The 20,470-nt window shown below is 37.6% G+C and overlaps 1 protein-coding gene across 1 annotated transcript; it reads left to right on the top strand.

Moving 5' to 3' along the window:
* The first annotated feature begins 936 nt into the window (after positions 1–936).
* On the top strand, positions 937–18,173 carry NAF1 (nuclear assembly factor 1 ribonucleoprotein). The gene is made up of 8 exons (XM_064652396.1): positions 937–1,259; positions 2,825–2,957; positions 4,693–4,786; positions 8,451–8,533; positions 9,441–9,601; positions 12,422–12,473; positions 15,010–15,112; positions 17,486–18,173. Exons 1-8 carry the CDS (start codon positions 997–999, stop codon positions 17,905–17,907), a joined length of 1,311 nt encoding a protein of 436 aa, XP_064508466.1. The 5' UTR covers positions 937–996; the 3' UTR covers positions 17,908–18,173.
* Positions 18,174–20,470: the final 2,297 nt, after the last annotated feature.

The raw sequence follows: 20,470 nt of genomic DNA, 5'->3' as shown, positions 1-20,470 counted from the left end.
CAGTTGTCTTTGGCACTTTCAGCATTATCCCATGTAACTTTTTCATGTATTTATTTATGGGGTTCCCTATCAGGCCTATACTGCATGCTGCTGCTCACTGTTGTTGCCTGGTAGTGAAGACAGCCTAGCTCTTCATTTGGAAGCCTGTCTAAAGGACAGTCTGGCGAAGCTCTGTGGTGGTCAGGGACACAGTGTTGGCACAGGAGCACAGTTGTCAGGTTGCACTTTGGAGTCTGGGTTAAAGAAGCTAGTTTGTAGGCTTGCCGTCACAGTCACCTCCTGATGTTGCTTGTCTTTTGTATATCTTTTGGGATTTCCCATGGATAAGTCATGTTCAAGAGAAGACATGGTGTTTTTTCTCTGTGTTACTCTCATGAAGAACTTTAAGACTGCCAACACGCAGAGGTTGGGGAATGACAGGGGGAATTCCTCCCTTCCCTCCTACAGGACAAGACACTATGTATGCTGGATCCTGTATTTATGGTGAACATAGAACACAGACAGACATTTATGTCTATCTAGGTGAAGGATTTGGTTAGATTTTGGAGAGCTTGGCATTATTATAGGTTCACCACATATTATACAGTAACTATTATTATGTCGTCGCTATCAGGGTACTACAAATTACTATTACTATAGTAATTTGATATTATACAGCTTTTAATTTTTATTCTTTTAGCTTTAATTACATGAATCTTCAGCACACTTGTAAAATACCAAAACTAATCCAATCCAGGAGGTCCTCAACAAAGACCAGCTATGACCTCTAGCTTTGTCTATCAAGCAAGCCTCATAACCACAAAACTTCGGCGTTCAGTTTAAACTAACCACAGAGCTCACCGACCATTAAAACACGACTCCAACAACAACGACCACACCCCCCACTCGCCGCCCCTCCCCTCAGCCCTTGACGCACGCGCGGGCGGAAGTGGCGCGCGGCGGGGGCGGGGCCGCGGTCCGCGTGGGGCGGCCGGTGCGCGTGGCGCGAGCGCCGGGATGGAGGCGCAGCTGGAGGTCGTGGAGAAGCTGGAGAGCCTGGCGTTCGAGCCCGGCACCGCCGGCACGGCGCCGGGCGGGGAGCGGCCGGCGGGCACGGAGGACGCACCGGCCCCTCCGGAGGGCGGTGGGGAAGCCCAGGCCCCGCTGCCTCCGGCCGCAGGAGCGCCCCGCTCGCCGTCGCCTGCGGGAGCGCCCCGCTGGCCGTCGCCCGCTCGGCTCAGCACGCCCGCTGCCGCTGGGCCCTCCTCGGACTCGGACAGGTGGGTTCAGCCCTGGAGCTCCCCGCGGGTCGCTCCTCGCTCTTTTAGGCCAGGCCGCTGGTGCTGTGTCTGAGCGCTCCAGAGCCCGGTGTCCGAGCCCTCCCCCCTCCCCCGTGTTTCAGCGTCTGTAGCGCTGCCTTTCCCGTTAAAGACGGCATTTTCTATTATATTTTGCTGGGAGACGTACTGATGCATCAGGACTCCAGAACAGTGCCTGTAAGGGTGTTTGATTTGATGGAAACGTGAGTTTTAAGTGGCGGCCTGTGGAGCGCCTTGGGCCACCCGTGCGAGTGCCTGGCTGGACGTGCTCCTTACGGAGCGCTCCTGCGGCACTGGGGGCAACACCTGCGGTGTTACTGCTGAAAGAGCCTGAACGGAGGATTTCAGGTGAAGAGTCTGCCGACCGGACCTCGTGCTCTAATGTTGGCCTCTCATTGCAAAAACTGATTCTCCATCTGTATGATTTTTTAATAAAACATTCCGTCTTCTGCTTGTGTCAGTGCTTCGATGTTCAGTACATTTGATGAGAGGTAACTTTAGTTAGGTGTGGGCTCTGTTGCAGTGTTAGAAGCCTGCACACTTTGACAGTTTCAGTGAGTTTCGTGTTTTCTTCTTGGGCCAGTACAGCAAGATTGGTATGTGCTCCTTTTAACTAATGGAAGCTGAAGTAAACTCTTAAAAATCTCCTCTTAAAGATACAAAACTTCATTAATAATTAATTGGTTAAACTTTGACTTTAGTTGGTTCATAGTTTTACTTGAATATCATTAAGTGATGGAGAGTGAAATTCCTGACTTCCAGGGACTTCACCTATATGTACTGTTTTTTACTTGGAGAACCTGCTGCACTGATGAACATTAAAGATAAAATTTTGATAGCTTTAACTTAGCGGTCTGAATGTATCTTAACCTTTGGTTTGCCTTTTTTTTAACTCCTTCCCCTGATTGGTCTCTGGTAGTCTGACTGATTTTTTTTTTTTTTCCCCCCCATGATTTATTTTTTCTTCCTGCTATATAGATTTCGTTCCAGGAGGCCCATATTTGGTTTTTTCAAAAGGTTTGTTTGGGAAGGCGCTCTTATGTTTTTGTAATTACTATGAGCATTTTTTGGACTAAAGAACGCAACAACAGATAATTGAAAGCTATCCATTTACTTGTGAAGGAGACTGCGTTATTACAAGAATGTAGAAGGGAGCATTTTTTTTATGTTATTTATCTGCTAAAAGCAACATGTTGACATGAATAAGGACTGGTTTCTTACTGAGCTCTTTACTTGAAATATAACGAGTCTAAGAAAATAAGCATCTCTTACTCATATATCATTGTGAAATACTGAATTACTAATCTGTGTGAATATGTACTAGGGGATTTGGGCAGGCCATGAATTATGAAACTAATCCCTTTTATTTGCAAAAATTAGAATTTTTTTCCCCTTCATCTTGCAGGATACATTGCTTACAATAAGTATTTTCTTGCCTTTCACTTAGCGTATTCTAATGTTGGGATTGTACAAGAGCAGTGACTTTGAGAAGTCAGTATTCTAACTCCCTTCTTTGTTTTATTCAGTGATACGGATTCAGATAGTTCATCAACTACATCCTCCTCTATATCTTCACTAGTATCTGATGAAGATGATCATCCAGATAAGAAGGGTAACAGATCTTACTGTGTTAAAACAAAAGATGAATTACCTATTGACGTAAGTACAATGTGATATCTTTTAAACCTTCTCCTGCTAAGCCAACCTAAACTATCTGTTTTTCAGTCACTCCTACTACGTCAGGATGGGGGATAGAATCAAAAGAGTAAAAAAGAAAACTCTTGGGCTGAGCTGGAGACAGTTTAATATGTAAAGAAAAAGGCACACACACAAAAAAAGCAAAACAAGAAATTAATTCACCACTTCCCATGGACAGGCAGGTGTTCAACCATGCCCAGGAAAGCTGGACTCCATCCCATGCAGCAGTTACCATTTCTGTATTATCAGCACTATTTCCAGCACAAATCCAGAACACAGCCCCATACCAGCTACTGTGAAGAAAAATGACTTTACCCCAACCAAAACCACCACAGTTAATAACTTAAAATGTCTTATTTTTTGGGTGCATATATTAAGGAACTATTTCAGAAACCTCTTGCTTTGAAGTATAGGATTGGCAGATATTGCGTATAGTATGGCAGAAGGTACAGTTTACCATTTTGAGATTTAGGATCGAAATTATAACTTCCTTTCTGCTTGTCTTTGGCCTTTGAATTGCTTTCACAAAAGTGACTCAGTTAAGTCTTAGCAGTGAAATTGATTTAATGTTGGAAAACTCGCTGGCATGTAGAAGGTTGTGGTGTTTCTATGTGAATACATGTCCGGAGCTTAATTATGTACTGTAACATCTGGGAAAATGTTGGCCTTATTTATCTTTGAGTTGCTCTATATGCCTTTGCCAAGCACTTTTGTTAGAGTGAAGATTATTAGGTGAAGTTTTGATAAAACAGATTAGGATTCTTCTCTTTGAGTGGGATTCTGTTTCTGGTAGTGGCCTTTGACAGTGCAGTTTAGTGCTAAGATTAGGACTCTACCTCTGAATTCACAAGATGTTGAATTTGAAAACAATGCTCACTCTAGTTGCTTTGTATTCTATATAGTTCATACTGAATTCACAGCAGTATAGTATATACATACACATCTTAGTTTATGAGTAAATCAGAGTTAGATGATGAGTTCAGTGTTAATCAGCCTTTGATAGTAGATTTTGATTCTTACATTTGAGGAAAAAGTTTAATTTGAATATTGTGTAGTACTCATTTTTGTATCTGAAGTTAGGCTCTTTTTTTTTTCTGAAAGTGTTCTCTGATTATCCTCTGGTGACAAATGCGACTTTTAGCTAAAATTAATTTTCTTTGTATAGGTTGTTTTGATCTTTACATCTTCTGTAATGGTCCAAGTCATGATATAAATGGACAGATAACTGTTTTGCCAAATCAGATGATACACATCTGTTGTATTTCATGCTGTATTGTCTCTTGCTGTGTACATTTTTCTTCTACCATGCATTGAATATAATTGCAAGTTGTCTTATTTTTTGATTACTGATTAATCCTTGTGTTGTACATTGAGCTAAATTTATCTAACTTGAAAGTTCAAAAAATTGAATGAAATGCCTGTCAGTTGTTGGCTTTCTCGGGTTAAATAAAATTGGCTTCTACTTCAGTTGTGATGGAAATATGTAGAGAAGTGTCTCTGTAGGAAAGGTGTCCTCAAAAGTGGCATTCCCCCAAGAGAAGTTCATTTGGGATGATTCTGAGAAAGGCAAATCAAACTAGATTTTTTTAAATAAAATCTTCGGAACGCTAGGAGATTTTTCACAATTGTCAAATTGCTGCAGTGATGAATGTCTTGGTGTGATATTATATTCTGAACATTGACTTGATGTTTTCAGGAACTACCTCCTGTTGAAGACTTATCAATAATTCTGCCGGATAACATTGAACTGAAGCTCTTCGGGACAGTGTCCAGCATTATTGAGCAGCTAGGTAGGAAATATATATTTGCTTTGGTTTTAATTAATATAATTTCTGTATAGCTCTTGTGTACTTAACTGTTCCTGCAAAGTGTCACTACTGCAGTGTTGGATCTCTGGTATTAGTGGGTTGCTGAATGAGAACTCAGACTAGCAAATGACATTTGTGTTGAATTACCTTCTAGTTGGCTTACGTGATACTAGGACTACTATGCTTGTGTTTCTATGTGACTTTCATGTTTACTTTTTTCATTAGAAAACCTTTTTTCCACAGTGTATTTAATGATTTTTATATTGATTCTGGTAACAATTATTGTATTTTTAAGAAAATCTTCCAGTGGTATGGGCTATATTTGCGTTATCTCTGAACATACAGGAGTTGTGTAACTGAAAGCACAGATGCAGTACGATCCAGTCCCAAGTGCTTGCTTGTTAATATACAAGGACAGGAAAAGGACTTGTTTCTTTAGTGGTGCAGGTTCTTTTTATTTATTTTTATCTTTATTCATCCCACTTCTGGTACCTTGACCGAATGAAAGCTGCCCATGTCAGCAGTCATAGGATAGTATGACTAACATGATTTATAGGTGCTGGAGGGTAAACTTAAAGGGATTGAGATACACAATAAATGTAAGCTTAACTGCAGGCAATAGACATTCAGGGATCTTTTCTGATCTGCATGGAACCTCAGTATTTGGTATATGAAATCAAAGTTTTGCTGAAGCTGATATTATTAAAACAGCCATAGTATTCTTGTATTTAAGCTATTTCAGGTGTTCTGTTCCACTTGAACTGCTTTCAAAGCAATTTGCTTATGAAAATTAGAAATTAAATTCAATTTTGAAGTTAAAGTATTTATGTTAAGTGGAGTACAAAAGAAAGCAGATAGCCTTTGCTATTAATTTTTCTTCTATCGTAAAAGACTTCAGGTAATACAGGCAATTCTTTTACAGTATTTTTATTAGTGGTGTTAGTTTAGAGTTAAATTTAATTTCATTCATTTGCAGGAAGCTGCTTCGAGGGTATGGAAGGTAGTAATCAGGTTTTTTGTTCTACTCTGCCCTTTCTTGCTTCTTGATAATAACGGGGACTTCAAGAAGGCTGTCTTCAGCTAAAATGGTAGTTTGAAAACAAGTTTAAGAAAAAAGTTGAATCATAGCTGCTATTATTCTTATTTTTGGTCTAATATGTGAAGGTATAAACAAACCTGTTTTAAAGACTTCAGTTTTGAAAACTGTCCTTAATTTTAGTCCTCATTGGTGAGTATAATCTTTTAAAATCCTGTCAGTTTACTAACTGGTAGGTAAATTCTTCTGTCTGCATCCTACTTTATGTAATGAAAATATATGAAGTGTTGAATTTAGATTTGTTGGTGAAAGTTAGAATACAAGCTAATAATCATAATGAATTAAAGCCGTAAGAATACCATAAACCTCCAGGATATCTGTGATTATTTTCCTGCTTTTACTACCTTGCTTTATGACTTCTCATTCTACATATTTTTGCTTCTTTTCAGTTCTTCTGTAAACAGGTGTCTGAGTGGCCTCAATTTCAATTGCTTTGTGGCCATATTAGGGACTCTGCCAGCTAATTGGGGGTTGTTTTTTTGATTTTTGAAATAGATTGATACCTCTGTATATCAGGTTTGTATCTAGGGTGAGGGAAATTGAGATCTCATTTGGAAACAACAAATACTGTTCTGGTGCAACAATCACTATTCTGAACTTTTTCATTCTCTTTGATGTATCTCAGAAGTCTCTGCTGTTCTCCTTAGCAAGCTTCCAGGTTTATCAGTCTGCAGTGAGTGATACTTTTAAGTTTGGTATTTCATGCTGTGAGGTAAATTTGAGGCTAGAACAGTATAGGTTCATGCTTGCTCTGCTCTAGCTAAAAGCAAGATGACAGTACTTTCTGTGAACTTCTGCTCAGTGTATCAGAATTTTCCAAAACTTTTACTGTGTTTTGCTTCAAGGTACTTAAAGAGAAGAGAAATATTCACTATGTGAGTTATAGCCTAGAAAGTAAACAACTTTGGTGTATATGAGAAACCTGCCCTGTGGCTGCATTTGGGCCCTGCAAGAGAAGAAGCTGAGGATTTAGGGTGGGTTGGGGTAGGGGAAACTGTAAGTCTGATAGGCTGTAGGTGATACTGCTTGTCCTAGGTTTCATGGGACTGGCATGACTTAGATTTTCAGAATATTTTCTGTAGCCTACTGAAGACTGGGGGGGCTATGTCTAATGAATCAAGATGAGAACATTCTCAAGACTTTTTGGTATCTGTTTTTTTTTGTTTTGTTTTGAGGGGTTTTTTGTGTGTGTGTGTGTGTTTTGTTTCTTGGGGTTTTTTTTTTGTTGGATTTTTTTTTTTGGCTCATGAGGTTTAAACAACACATTGAGCTCTTTCACTGTGTATTTTATCTTGCGGGTAGGCACAAAAGAAATTGATTGCCCAAATTCTCTTGAAATTCAGTGAACTACTAAGCCTTAGCATTGTCACATACTAGTTTGGCGTGTTCAAAGGTTTTTACAGATTGCAATTATAGCAAAGCTTGACTTTTAGCTTGATGACATTTTAAGTCCTGTCGTGTAAGTTTAGCAGTGATGATCTTGTTAGTTTTTGATAGAGTCTGAGTGGCACTAAATGCTTGAGTGGCCTTATTTGCTGATTGAGAGGCATTGAGAAGGCTTACGTGAGCATTCTGTTGTTTTAGAGGTAGAGAAGTTTACCTTCAGAATCAGAATTTTTGAATGTAACGCTGCTAGGCCTTTACATTGACAGCTTTAAGCACAGTTCCTCCTGAATGTAAAGGAAGACCTGGTATTTCTGTAGACTAAAGCAACAAATGCAGACTACTACCAAAGAAGAGTGATCTACTATAAAGATTTCAGTAAAGAATAAGAATTATATCTCAGAATCTGGAAAACCTAAAAAGCCTGTATATCAGATCACGTATTTAATGAAGAAAGAACATGCCTCTGTGTTCATTTATAAGTGTTTAAATCCACTAAGTGTTAAGATTTCATATTTTGAGCTACTAGAATGACGTACTTGCTCTGACTATTCATACCATCATTAGTCATTGGTTAGTAGTATGAGACTTATATGACGTTAAATTGCAGAAATGTATTTCAGGTTGCGTATGTGCATACGTAAACAACATCATCAGTTGCTGCTGTGAATGAACTGCCATACAACTTTTGTGTTCTCGTTCTGATTCTTAGGACTTACTAGGGAAAGCTGTAGTGAACAGCAGTCTCCATTCTTTTTTCTGAGGAGAATTTGATTTGGAATACTAAGGCACAATATATACCTGCATCTGCACTCAAAAAAACCCCAGATTATTTCTGCTATGCATTTAATGATGAAACATCCTGGGTAAATGCAACAGATATCTTGCACACACATATCTGAGACTTCTCTTTTGTACCTGTCATCTGGTCTCTTTTACTTCTTTACACCAGAGAACAGTAATTCTGTAAACATTGTAAATTTTACCATTCATATATCACTGGAGAAGGGATGTATGATTTTAAGTAGTTTCGTGTGTGTGCAAGAATTTTCAGTTGCAGCGCTATGAACTTTAGTAGACAAATAATGGTGTGGTTTGTTTTTTGTACAATTAACTACATGCTATTGAAACATAAAGTTCTAATTGATCTTTTTCTTTCCATTTTAGTAGTAATTGAATCACTGAGAGGCCTACCTCCAGTAAATGAGGAGAGCATAATTTTTAAAGAAGATCGGCAAGCAGCAGGAAAGGTGTGTGTAAAGTAAAAGCCTTTTATTGAAAGTATTCTTTAGTGCTCCAAAAAGTAGAGTTGAAATTGATTAAATGAAAGATAATGTTTCCTTGATATATAGTTTTTCTTTATGCTTTTGACTCTTGCTATATTCAACTACTTTTTTAATCTCAAAAATTCCTAACCTGGAATTCATTGCATCCTTACAGAATTATAATGTCTGGTGAATTCCCAATATTTGATGAGGATGCTTGTGGAGAGGTAGGGGTTGCTTTCAGATGTATGATGTCCTGGAATAACAGGCTGTACTCTCTTACTGCCAGATAAAGGCAAAGGTTAGAGTGAAGTGTCATGAAAAATGGGGAATGTTTACAGCTCTGTGCTCTGCTGTACTGGTTTAAGGCCAGTGAAGAATGTTTGCTGAGAGGGGTGTTGCATTGAATTTTCTATATTTTCTGTGAAAGGAAAGCCATCATCTACAATAGTTACTACTATAATATCCCTGAATGCTATATGGGAGTGAAACAAACTCAGCCTGAATTGTGGATGTTCTGTACAACATGGCAGAATTCTCTGCTCTCCCTGGAATTGGGGAACAAGTGGTAACTGACGTAAAGGCATCTTGAAAAGATGACCTTTGAGAAAAAAATGATCAGGAGATTATTCCAGGTGTAAGAGATTTGAAAGCAAAAATGGACACAGAAGAATAGAGATTTGACAAAAGGAAGGATTACTAAGGATGTGAGAACTTAGTTTTCCACATTATAACAAATGTGGAAATTAGCTGGGGAAGTATACTGTCAAACAAAATTTTGGTAGTAAAACTGAAGCATGAAAGGAACTTTATTTGATGCCACATTTTCTACAATGAAATTAGCTATCTATTCTTGGTAATTTTTTAAGCATTTTAATTTTTTTTCTTTCAGATATTTGAGATATTTGGTCCCGTCGTACATCCTTTTTATGTGTTAAGATTTAACAGCTCTGAGCATATCAAAGAAAAAGGTATTAATGTGCAAGATAGCATGTATTTTGCTCCATCAGTGGAGGACTTCACCCAGTATATATTTGCAGAGAAACTAAAAATGTGAGTCTGATTTCTTTTCTAATCTGATTATCATGTGTTTTTTAATGTAGCTAAAAATACTGGATTAAAGTTTGGTCTTGGGTGAGATTGATACTAAACTGTTTATTTCCTTTAGATATTCTCAACCGTGTTGTGATTACAAGATTGTACTGTTTTGCCTTCCAGAACAGTAGAGAGTAGCTGTAAACTGCAAGCTTTCGAAGTGTTATAGTTACTAAAGTTCAGCTTCTTGTTGAATTTAATATATTCAGTTTACTTTTTTTTATGCTGCTGTGTTACATAAAATATCATAACCAGAAAATATTTCGTTGATAATTCCCCCATGCCCCCTCACACACATATACATAAAACAGTTTTGCAAGCTGAACTGTCCACATATTGTTGTTCTTTGGATTCTTGTTTAGTTCCAGAAGTGATAATAAACTTGTTGGCATTCTGAACAACTTTGTTGTTATTTACTATTTTTAGTTCATGTTACTAGGCCAGAATTGAAATTTGTTTATCAATAAAACTATTAAAAAGTTGGAGTATAAAAATTCTAGATAAAAATTACCTACTGTAAATTTGTGAAAGAGGAGGGATTTGAGTGCCAGTGTAGTATGATGCTCAGAAATTCCTCAGTAGTGTTTGTGCATCCCAGCCTGCCTGAGGAAAGCAGCATGTATGAATAGGACTTGATGCCGTTTAAAGGGAAGTGTATTCAAAGACACAGACAAAGAAATAAAGCATAATAAATGACAGCTAGATATTAATGTTCTAATTATTGATGAGTAATTTTATATATATAGGTTAAAATCCTTTGTCATAAAGGTGACTTAGTTTCTGTTTGTCAGGATTCTCAGTTTCTCATCTGACTTGGGTTGGTTAGTTGTCTGCAGTCATTACAACTCTGCCCGTATTCATACTGAATGATTTTTTCCTTAGTCAAGCATGTGTGGCCAGGCCTGCAGGACTCTTTTTTTTTTTCTTTTTTTTTTTAATTTCTCATTTCTGTGTAAGCAACAAGCATATTTTTTTCCTTTCAGTGAGGCCAAAAATAGATCAGTTTCTTGCTCTGATGCTTGTTTGTTTTTCTGCAGCATTTAGATGCCAGCTGGTCTTTGATTTGCACTATTAAACTTTGTTGCTTAGCTCGGTAACTGCACAGACTTTAGACATCTGCTTGCTGCATCAATAACTGTGTACTGTACTCAGCATCTGAGATGGGAGACTCATGTTTTAGTCTGTTGCATGCTTTGGAAAAACCATTTGTCTTTTGGTAGTACTTCATTGTCATACGTGGCAAAAATTGAACACTAGGCAAGATATTTCAGACTGTGGCTTACTAGCACAGCTGAGCAGTGCATCAGGCATTGCTTCTTGCCTCAGTTAAAATGAGCAATGTGAACACCTGTGTAGTCTGACATGACCCATAATTTCTGAATCATTTGACTAAAGTTACATTTCACTGAAACTATTTTATTTCTGGGCTTCGTCACTATAATTTCTTAAGCCCTTATGAGGCATTTGGTACTATTTGTTGAACATGCCTTTTCACAAAGTAGGTATCATTAAAAATGGATAAAAATTTTCGGATTTCTGACCTGTGCTGTAATGTCTGTCTGAAGGAACCAAGATGGCATGGATAGTAGAAAAGTTGAGCTTTGGTCAGTGCTTCACAAGAAGGCTTTTGGACCTTAGCAGATTGTAAATTTGATGACCAATAATTTTTATTTTCTGCTTTTTATTAGTTTGACGGTATGCACACCAGATTGTGGAGTATTAAAGGCTTAAAGTTTTAAAACTGCTACTGAAAACTGTGATGGTACTTTGAAAATGAAAGGAATCAAGATAAAGATCTGAAAGAAACATTAAGTTTGAAGCTTTTTCTGAAATCTGAAATGCAATCTGCTTGCATTGTGCAAAGTTGAAGTGCTACGAATAAGACTTATACTTTATAGAAAAGTAAAGTGTAGTGTAAAACTTACTGAATGCAAAACAATTTGTTGCTAAAAATAGATAAGCTTATGTTCATGATTCCTCTGAGTCACCTTTTGTTAGACTTCCAGATCTTACTTAAGAAATATCTTGACTGTGGAAGTCAAAGAAATACTATATTGTTCTTTAAAGAAGATTACTAAGTTCTTTGTAGTATGAAAAGTGGTTTGTGTTTTGCTGAAATGGGCAAGGCTGCCTTGGAAGAGTGAGATAAGCTGTGTGAAATTAAAAGGTTTAAATTTTGCAGTCAGTCATTGCAGTGAACTGCCTCAATTCAGATTCCAAACAATTTAGGTTCAAAAGGATGTGTTAAAAGAATATTGATCAAAGCTTAATATTGGCTGTATGAGATGCTTAGTCATTACTCAAAGCAGGAAGATTTTTGAAGTGAAGTAGTAAGTTGACGTATACGTTACTATTCATTTAGATCATCATGGCTAGGCTTTGTGAATGAAGATTTGGGAAGGGCTCTACCCACATTTGCTACAAGCACGTTGGTGGCTAAAGAGGCCAATGCGAGATAGACAAGTCCGGTTGCAAAAGGCACAGCAGAAAGACTCCTTGGATGGTATCGGCAAGACATGATTCTTTCTGCGTTGTCTTTTCTCCTCGAGAGTGATCCTGCGTGCGTTCTCAACAGAAGCAGCAGCGTGTCTCCTTAGCGTGGTGCGACCCAACCGCCATACATTTATTTAGATATAATGCTAAGAAACAAATGCCTCTCTGGAAACAGACACTTCTTGGTGTACAAGATCTGATACCTTGAAAGTATTACCCTTCCTTCATGTGGATTGTCTGATTTGTGTTTGGGGTTGTTTATTTGGGTTTTTTTGGTTTTTTTAGGGAGAAAGGTTCAGATGCATCTTGGAAGCATGACCAAGAACCACCACCTGAGGTAACTGTAGTGGGTTTTTTATGTTTATAGTTTTTTGGTTACACAAGCTATATGTAAAAAAAATTCTATGCAGAGTAACTAATTAGCAGGCTTATTTTTCTTTTATGCAGATAGGAGTTGGATGTACCTTTTTATTGAAAGAAAAGTTCATGCTTTTCTTGGAGAGGTCTCATAGTAAGTGTAAAAAGTACTACCTGTCTTTTTTTACTTGCTTTTTGCAGGTGGGGAAAATGTATATTTTTTATTCACTTCCTCTAGTCCTTCAGGCAGATTTTTAGCCAGGGCACCATGAACCTGCCCATGCCACAGTTGAACAACATATCCAGAAGGATACTGTGAGGGGCAGTACAGTCCTTATCTGAGACTGGGTGTTCTGGCTTGAAGGAGAGATGTTCTGACATGAACTTTTCTCTCAAAGAATGCTTGTCTGTCAGTTCTCACTGTAAATTGCCTTCCTTTCTTGGTGAGACATCATCTCACAGAGAATCATAATTTGAGAATTAGAAGTGTTGCTTAGGAATTGGACTGTATGTATGTTATCAGTAGAGCTTTGAAAGCCTGTGTACTTAGAAACTTTTGACTAGTCTTAGCTTTCTTTTGTTCAACAATTTTCTAGTGGTGATGATACAAAGTGTGCTTACTGGCTAATGGTGAGCTCTTTTGTTGTTTCTTAGTCATGTTTTAAAAACTGTTCAGAACATAGCTTGTAAATGTGTAATTTAAGTTTGTAGGAACCTAAGAAACTTTATAAAATTTGACTAAATACAGTGAAACAGTCAGATTTTCTGCGGATACAGATGAATTGCTTTTTCCAAGGTTTGGTTTTTTTAATGATTTTTCTTAGTTTTACTTATAATACTCTTACCTTCAGGTTAGAATATGAAGGTACAGGGGAAACTTCAGGTTTGCTGTACTTCACCATAGGAAGGAAGAAAGCTTGAACAAAATCAGTGAAACATGGGCAGGCAAACTTGCTTGCTTTTTATGACATCTTTGTTTTTGTGGCTGTTCTGATTTTCTGATCTGTCTGTGTGCTCTGTTTTGGAAAAAATCCACATCTAACATCTTGTAATCCCCAATTAGAATAATCTTTGGTTAGTTCTAGCAGTCAGAGTGTACACCAGGCTATCCAAACTGTGACAGCTGATGAGTTGATAGAAAGTAGCTTTTGCTGTGAAGGTAATAGCTGTTGACAAGGGTGCAGATTAAATTTTACACTAGTGATGCTTGAAATTGTCTCTTACAGTCAGACTCTTTTAGACATCTCAACTTGCAGCTGAATTTATAACTTTTCTGGCTAGCCCTTATGGTAAACTGTGTGCAGTTGCTGGAGTCAGTTTTTTTTGTGATACTGTGAGGCTTTATTTTTGTATGAATGTTAAATTAACCCATATTAGGCTTTTTTTACTTGCTACTTTATATGGTAAGCATTCCTTTTCTGACAGGCTCTTAATTAACCCAGCTTAACTGTAAACTTGCTAGTACAGTCTTTTCTAGCCTTGTTTTTGGGGTCATAGGATGACAAAGTGTGATCTGTATGCTGCAAGGCTGGCAGGAGCAGACAACTGCAATTTTTCTGTGACACAGCTTTTATGGAATGTTACATGGAAAGTAGGTAGCAGTAAATGGTACCTATTGCTGTTTATTATTTCTGCTCTACGGGAATATGGTGTATTGAAGTCCTTAGAAAAAGCAGGAGTTAGTGAAAGATTTTATGTTATGGTATGTATCATCTTGCTGTATTCCTTGTGGCTTTTTTTGAGTAAGTATGTAATGCAGTTATGTAGAAGAGGCAATAGTTGCATTCAGAATTAACTTTTATGTGGCTTTTTTTAGTAGTGTTCTGCTGCATGGTTTTTGAGACCCATGCTCTGTGCATACTGTAAGCAGTAAACCTCCTGCTTTCAGAATTGGAAAGGGAAGGGTGGGAACCAGTCCTACCCCTTTAAGCCATATGAGTGAGCTGTTTTTTGGGGAACTAATTAATGCTGACAGATTTCTTCTCTGTCACTGATAACGCTTCCTCATTCTAAATGTAAAAGGTAACAAAACCTTGTACAACAAGAAGAAAATGCAGTGACATTGAATCTATTGTAAACAGCAACATTCCTCAAAGCTAAAAATTCCTTTGGAATAACATTGCTATTGCAAGTTTAACAGGAATTTTGTTATTAAATATACTACAGAAAATTCCAGTTTAGTGACAGTTTTAGACTAGACTTTTTTTTGATGTTTAACTGTGCTGAGTTATGTATTGGTTGTCAAGTTAATTTTTAGTTATTTTAAAAATTCATATTTTAATTCACCCAGTCTTCAGTTTGCCCTTCAAAAGCTTTTCTTGGCAGTAACTAGCCAGCTCCTTCAGAGTTTCCCAATTCCTTTCTAACTAACACCTACACAATCAAAATTTTTTTGTTCAGTACTTGAATATTGCTCTTTTAAGGAAAACTAGACAGATTAACTGAATCTTGTATTAATTGTCTTATGAGAAATTTCTTGTGCTGAGAGGCCAGCTGATTTCTTTTTTTTTGACCAGGTCTTGGATTTCAGTGATGATGAAAAAGAAAGAGAGGCAAAACAGAAGAAAAAGAAGCCTGAAAGTGAAGGAAGGAAAAAACTCAGATCAGAAACAATTCCAAGTGAGTGAATGCTATGGGAGAATGCTTTTTGTCATTTTTCCAAACTGAGTTTGGAATGCCCATCTACATTTATCTTAATGATTGATTTTTCATACAGTTAATCAGTATTTCTGTGCTTTTCAAAGTTATATTTGTAAATTTGTGACTACATTCTGTATTTTATTAGAAGAAAAAAGTTATTTTCTGTTAAAACAGAAATCCTGTGGAAGGAAGCAGCAGAACATTTGTCAGAAGAGAGTCAAGGGCTCTTAGAACAGTGTTAGACACAGTAAGGATACAGAACAGGTGCCATTTGTAGTTTAGAGCTTGCTTATTACAGGGGTTGTTTGGGCCCAAGTTCACCTAAAGCCTTTGAGTGCAGGGCAAGATAGATGAAGGCCATGTGCAAATTTTGGAAACTCACTTCTTGGGAAATCAGGGAGGAGGACCAAGTCTTAGATGGAGAATTTATTCCTCTGTCTGAAAAGGAAGCTCTTCCTCCTATGGCATATAAATACTCCCCTAAAAAAACTTACTGGTGTAGCCTGCTGAGAACCTCTCTGTTCACCTCCTGCAGTCATTAGATAAACAAACCTGTGTATAGGTTTTCATAATATGAATAGCCTTCTGCACCTTCCTTTCTCCTGCTGTTGTCATACCTGTTCCAGGTGTGTGCTTGCATCTGTGCTCTCTTTGCAATAACCAAATTTTCCTTTCTCGTCCCTACTTACAAAAAAGCACCATGATTCTACCTTTGATTTTCTAGGACAGGCTCCTGTGAGTTTGCTGCTCTTCCATTGTAAAGCTGATATACATTGTGCCCCGCTCAAATCCTCTTCTCTTGATCTGGGAAATGAGTAACTATCCTTTAATGCTTTTTGTACAGTACGACCCTCCCTTGTATCATTTAAATAAAGCTGCCATCTTCCTTGGACTGGCTTTTGCCATATGGTTCTGAAGTTTTCCCTTAAGAGACGGATCTGAATTGTACTGTACTTTCTCTTCATTGCTGATGTGTTTTTTTCCTCCTGGTTTCTGTTTATCTAGCATATGGCATATTTTACACCACATCCTTGTTCTTCTAGCTTATTGCAGACCTGTCTTTGCCTAGGGCTTGCTGAGGCTGCTACTGAACCATGTTATGTTCTGTAACTGAGAACACAACAGGAAGAACTGCCACACACTGTCAAGGGAGATGCGTTATGATTTGTTGGCATATAAAGTGAAATTGTGTGCAATTTGCTTTGGCTATAGAATTAAATAACAAGGATATGTGACAAATTGAGACAAAAACTCAGTCTCAGATGGAATTTACTTGGTTGCGTCTTCATAAAACTGAGTATATTAAAGTTGTCTCATTGTTATAGTGTTTACTAGGAGAAGAAAGAACATTCAAGTACTTTCACTTCAGTGCTTCCAAAAGGCCTTCTTGTACCAAAGGAGTTTTAAGTCCTAATTCCCCATGAAAATTAGTAGGAATTTTGGTATCCAGGTACCTTTCCAGACTTAGCCTTTCGGAGATGAAAATGTTTCTATGTAGTCTAGTGCCAAGGGTTATGTTCACACAAGTGTTTAAATTTCAGTGATTTTATGTGGTGGTATATCCTTGAATACCTTGTTGCTTCCAGCCCTAAAATCCTTTTGAGTTCATGTTTCAGTTTAAATTCTATGGCTAAACGTTCTTTTTTGAACATTTGCAATATTTTGGTGCTCTTCATTTTTTCCCATTAAAGCTTTTCTTATATTTATATAAAGAAGCAGTACATTTGTTATGAACCTTAAATATATGCTTACAATGACCTGTAAAGGGAAAAATTAATCTTAAAAAGATGAATGCTGAAAGCTAATTAGCTGAAGGTACAGGTTGCCCTTTCGCTGGTAGAGTAAGTTAATTTTAATAATTTGAGCTTGAATAATTTCAAGCCATTTGTGTCCTGTGTCTGTGGTGTAATACCAACTCAGGACTGAAAGCCATATACTCCTTCAGGGTAATACAGTGTTGAGTTATCTTTAGCTTTAAAATGTGTTGCTTTTAAATCTTGGTTTAAATGAAAGCTTCCGAAATACTCAAAATTTGAGTGTTCCTATGATTCATTTATACAAATGAAAAGCCTGGAGGGAAAGAGAGATTTCTTTTTTAATGATTGAATTTGCAGCCCTCAGGATCATTCTTTTTGTGTTCTCTAATCAGTCAAAATTAGTTACTAAACAGTAGACTTGCCAGTATTATTTTGTTGTTTATGTATTAGTTTTAAGTATTTTTTTGTTGATAAGAATACTTTTCAAATTTTCTTGACTTCAGCTTGGAAGATTTATGAGGACTAAACTTGATCTTTCCAAAATAATACTACAGCTGTGTGTGTTTGTGGGGTTTTTTGTTTGTTTATTTTTTAGGTGAGAAGAAAGGATTTCACCAGTCAACATGGCAGCCTGCTTCAAGTTATTCAAGGGGATATCGTGGCAGAGGGTTTGCCAGGCATTCACTTCCTCCTCCATCAGGCCCTCGAGGGTTTTGGAGACCACAAGTAAGACCACCACAGCTGTACTCTTCAGACAGGAGGATACACCAGGAATCGCCAGTGTTTCCACAACGTTATAGAAAAGAATATCCAATGATGCAGCAGTATCCCTGTCCTCCTCCGGGCTTTGGTTCTGTCAATGACGTGCAGCAATTTCCCCCTCCGCTTTCCAATACGAATATGAATTGGACAGGCCCAAACATGTACAACTCGTCATACCCATTTTTACCACCTCCTCCTCCGCTGCCACCTCCCCCTCCTCCAGATAGCCATCCTTCCCAGTTCAGGCCTTACTAAGTTTCCATAAATGTGCATACAGAACATTGCAGTATACAGGACTGCCGAGACTGTATTCCTTTATTTTGAAGATACTTTTACTGCAGCTGTAGAACAAATGCAGAATTTTGTACTTTGTGGGACGGTCACAGAAAATTATTTTTTTCTATATATGTTTTCTGTTTCGAAAAAGAAAATTATAAAAATAACTGAATATTAAATAATTGTTTATTTTTATAATATCTGTTCCTTTGAAATGATAAATAAAAACTTTTTGGAGACTGGTATGTAGTGGAAATCTATTTTGTAATAAATGTGAGTAGTGATGAGGATATGTCACATAAATGGTATTTTAATATTTTTAGAGTGGTTGCATATTGCTATGCTAAACAATTTTTCTCAATTTCTGCAAATTTTGAAACCTACTCACATGGGAACTAAAAAGCTGACATCTAAATTTTAAGACGGGTTTGCCACTGTTTGTTTAAGGCATAAACTGTTATCCAACTTTTAATACTTCATTAATTTAGTATTAACTAAAAGACTTGATCTGGGTGGTCTTTTTTTAAAATAGCTGGAGTAGCTAGATCTGAAATTGGACCAGCGGCTGAATTACTGTGTCAGGTTTAGTGTCCTACAGTGGTTGTAGAAGATCAACCTATTAATGAGATGTTTTGCATTTAATTTAGAATTTAAAATGAGCATAATTTCTCAAGCTTGTCTTTGCTCCTAACGCAGAAACGCCTATAGATACCTACTAGAGTATCTAGAGTATCTAAGTCAGCCTTTTGGGGAAGGAATCATCAGTCAGGGAGAGAAAGTGTGTCTTTTCAGATTTCCCTTGTTTAAATTTGTAAATGCAGATGGTACTAGGTTGCTGCTTGATTGTCCTTACAGTCAGAACTGTCTCCAGAAATTACAGGGTTCATCAACTCTTCCAGCTTGTGCTTAGGAGGAAGGTGAAATTGTCAAGGGCCACTTGGAATAACCTTCACATATCCAAAGGGTCAGTCTTACAATTGCACTTTATTAGTCTCTGTGGAAGCCACTTTAGTATACTTAAGTAACAATATTGATAAATCTAGAACTACTCTTTCAAAGGTGCGCAACTGAGAAGGTTGTATAGATCTCAGGTTAGGACAAGCAGGTACTGTACAGTGGCAACAAATAGTTTCAGGACAGCAGCACTCCAGACATCAGTGTTAAACTAAGTTCCTGCAGATTATCTTTTTGTAGTAAAAAGAATGTCCAATTCTAGTCTGTTGCAAATGTTTATGTTTCAGGGGGAAGGAGAAGGGGATGAATTTGTGGTGAAGGGGATGAATTTTTGGCTATCTAAACTGTAATCCAGCTATTCCCATTCCCAGTGGTAGGTCACAGCTGTGAGTAAACTCACTACAGCTTCATGACTGGTTTAGCAGACTTACTTTGTCTAAGCTTTTGCTTGATTGACATGGAGCTTTCTTTTGACTTGGTTTAGCCATAACAGCAGTTTGTTAACGACCAGGTGGCTATGATGAATTTGTTTTAAATGTACTTTTTTTTCTACAGTATACCCACAGGCTTTTGCATGGATAATTACTCTGTGTAGAGAGTAGGGTATTTGTGGGTTGGTTTGGATAAGGTAGTTTAGAGGAAGAGAGACCTGACATAACAGAGGAGTGTGGAGAGCATCAGTGGAGGATAAAATGTAGAGGAGTACCTGGGATGTCAGGACATGCAGAGTTGGCACTGGAGACCTGGGTTGCAAACTCCTCCCCACTTGTTGGTTGAAGAAGATAAACATACGTTTTGATTATAACAGAGAGGAAAAGTATATATTGTGTGAAATGCAACATCTGCAATAAAATCAGATGTAGCTGTGATCATGCAGACGGAGAATAAGCAAGATGTTACAAGTGAGTTATCAAATATAATAGTGATCCTGAGTCAATTATATGTTACAGAGGAATAAACTGTCAACATCATACTTGGACTTGGGATGCCAATGGCTTTCTTCGTGCCCTGGCATGAAGAGCCATCATCAGCCTCAAGATCCAAAAGGGTGGTTGAAAGGTAAGTAACACCAAGAAAAGGAGTGAGGTATTAGGTAGTGCAGGTACAACAATCTTAATTATTACTACTATTGCAACTTTTTTTTATCTGTAGTGGTACGCACTTTTTTCTGCAATAATTGGATATGGACTAAAGAATAATAATTTTTTGATTAAGCCGTTAAGATTTCTCTTACACTAAGGTGCGCTCTCCTTTCCCATAACAATATTTTGCATGTAACAAAACCCAATACGAAACTGAATTGCAGAATGTAGTTTGACAGAAATATATTGCAGTCTAAGCTATTTTATTAAATCTTGGTCATTAACCGCAATACTGTTTTTGAGTGAACTTGCCTGTTTCTTAAGCTGAAGCAAATTTTACGTGTGTTCTGCATTTAGTGACTACAAGTCACACTTGGAGAACTTTGCTTGGAATCAATTTTAGTTCTTCATTATGAAATTATTTGATAGCTAGGTATGATTACTATATTTGAAATACTTTGAGGATTGATTCCTTCACCCCAAAGTAGTGTTACACCCTATGTTCC

The sequence above is a fragment of the Pseudopipra pipra genome, chromosome 4 (genome assembly GCF_036250125.1).
Source record: "Pseudopipra pipra isolate bDixPip1 chromosome 4, bDixPip1.hap1, whole genome shotgun sequence".
Taxonomy (NCBI): domain Eukaryota; kingdom Metazoa; phylum Chordata; class Aves; order Passeriformes; family Pipridae; genus Pseudopipra; species Pseudopipra pipra.
This window is presented reverse-complemented; position numbering and strand designations above follow the sequence as displayed.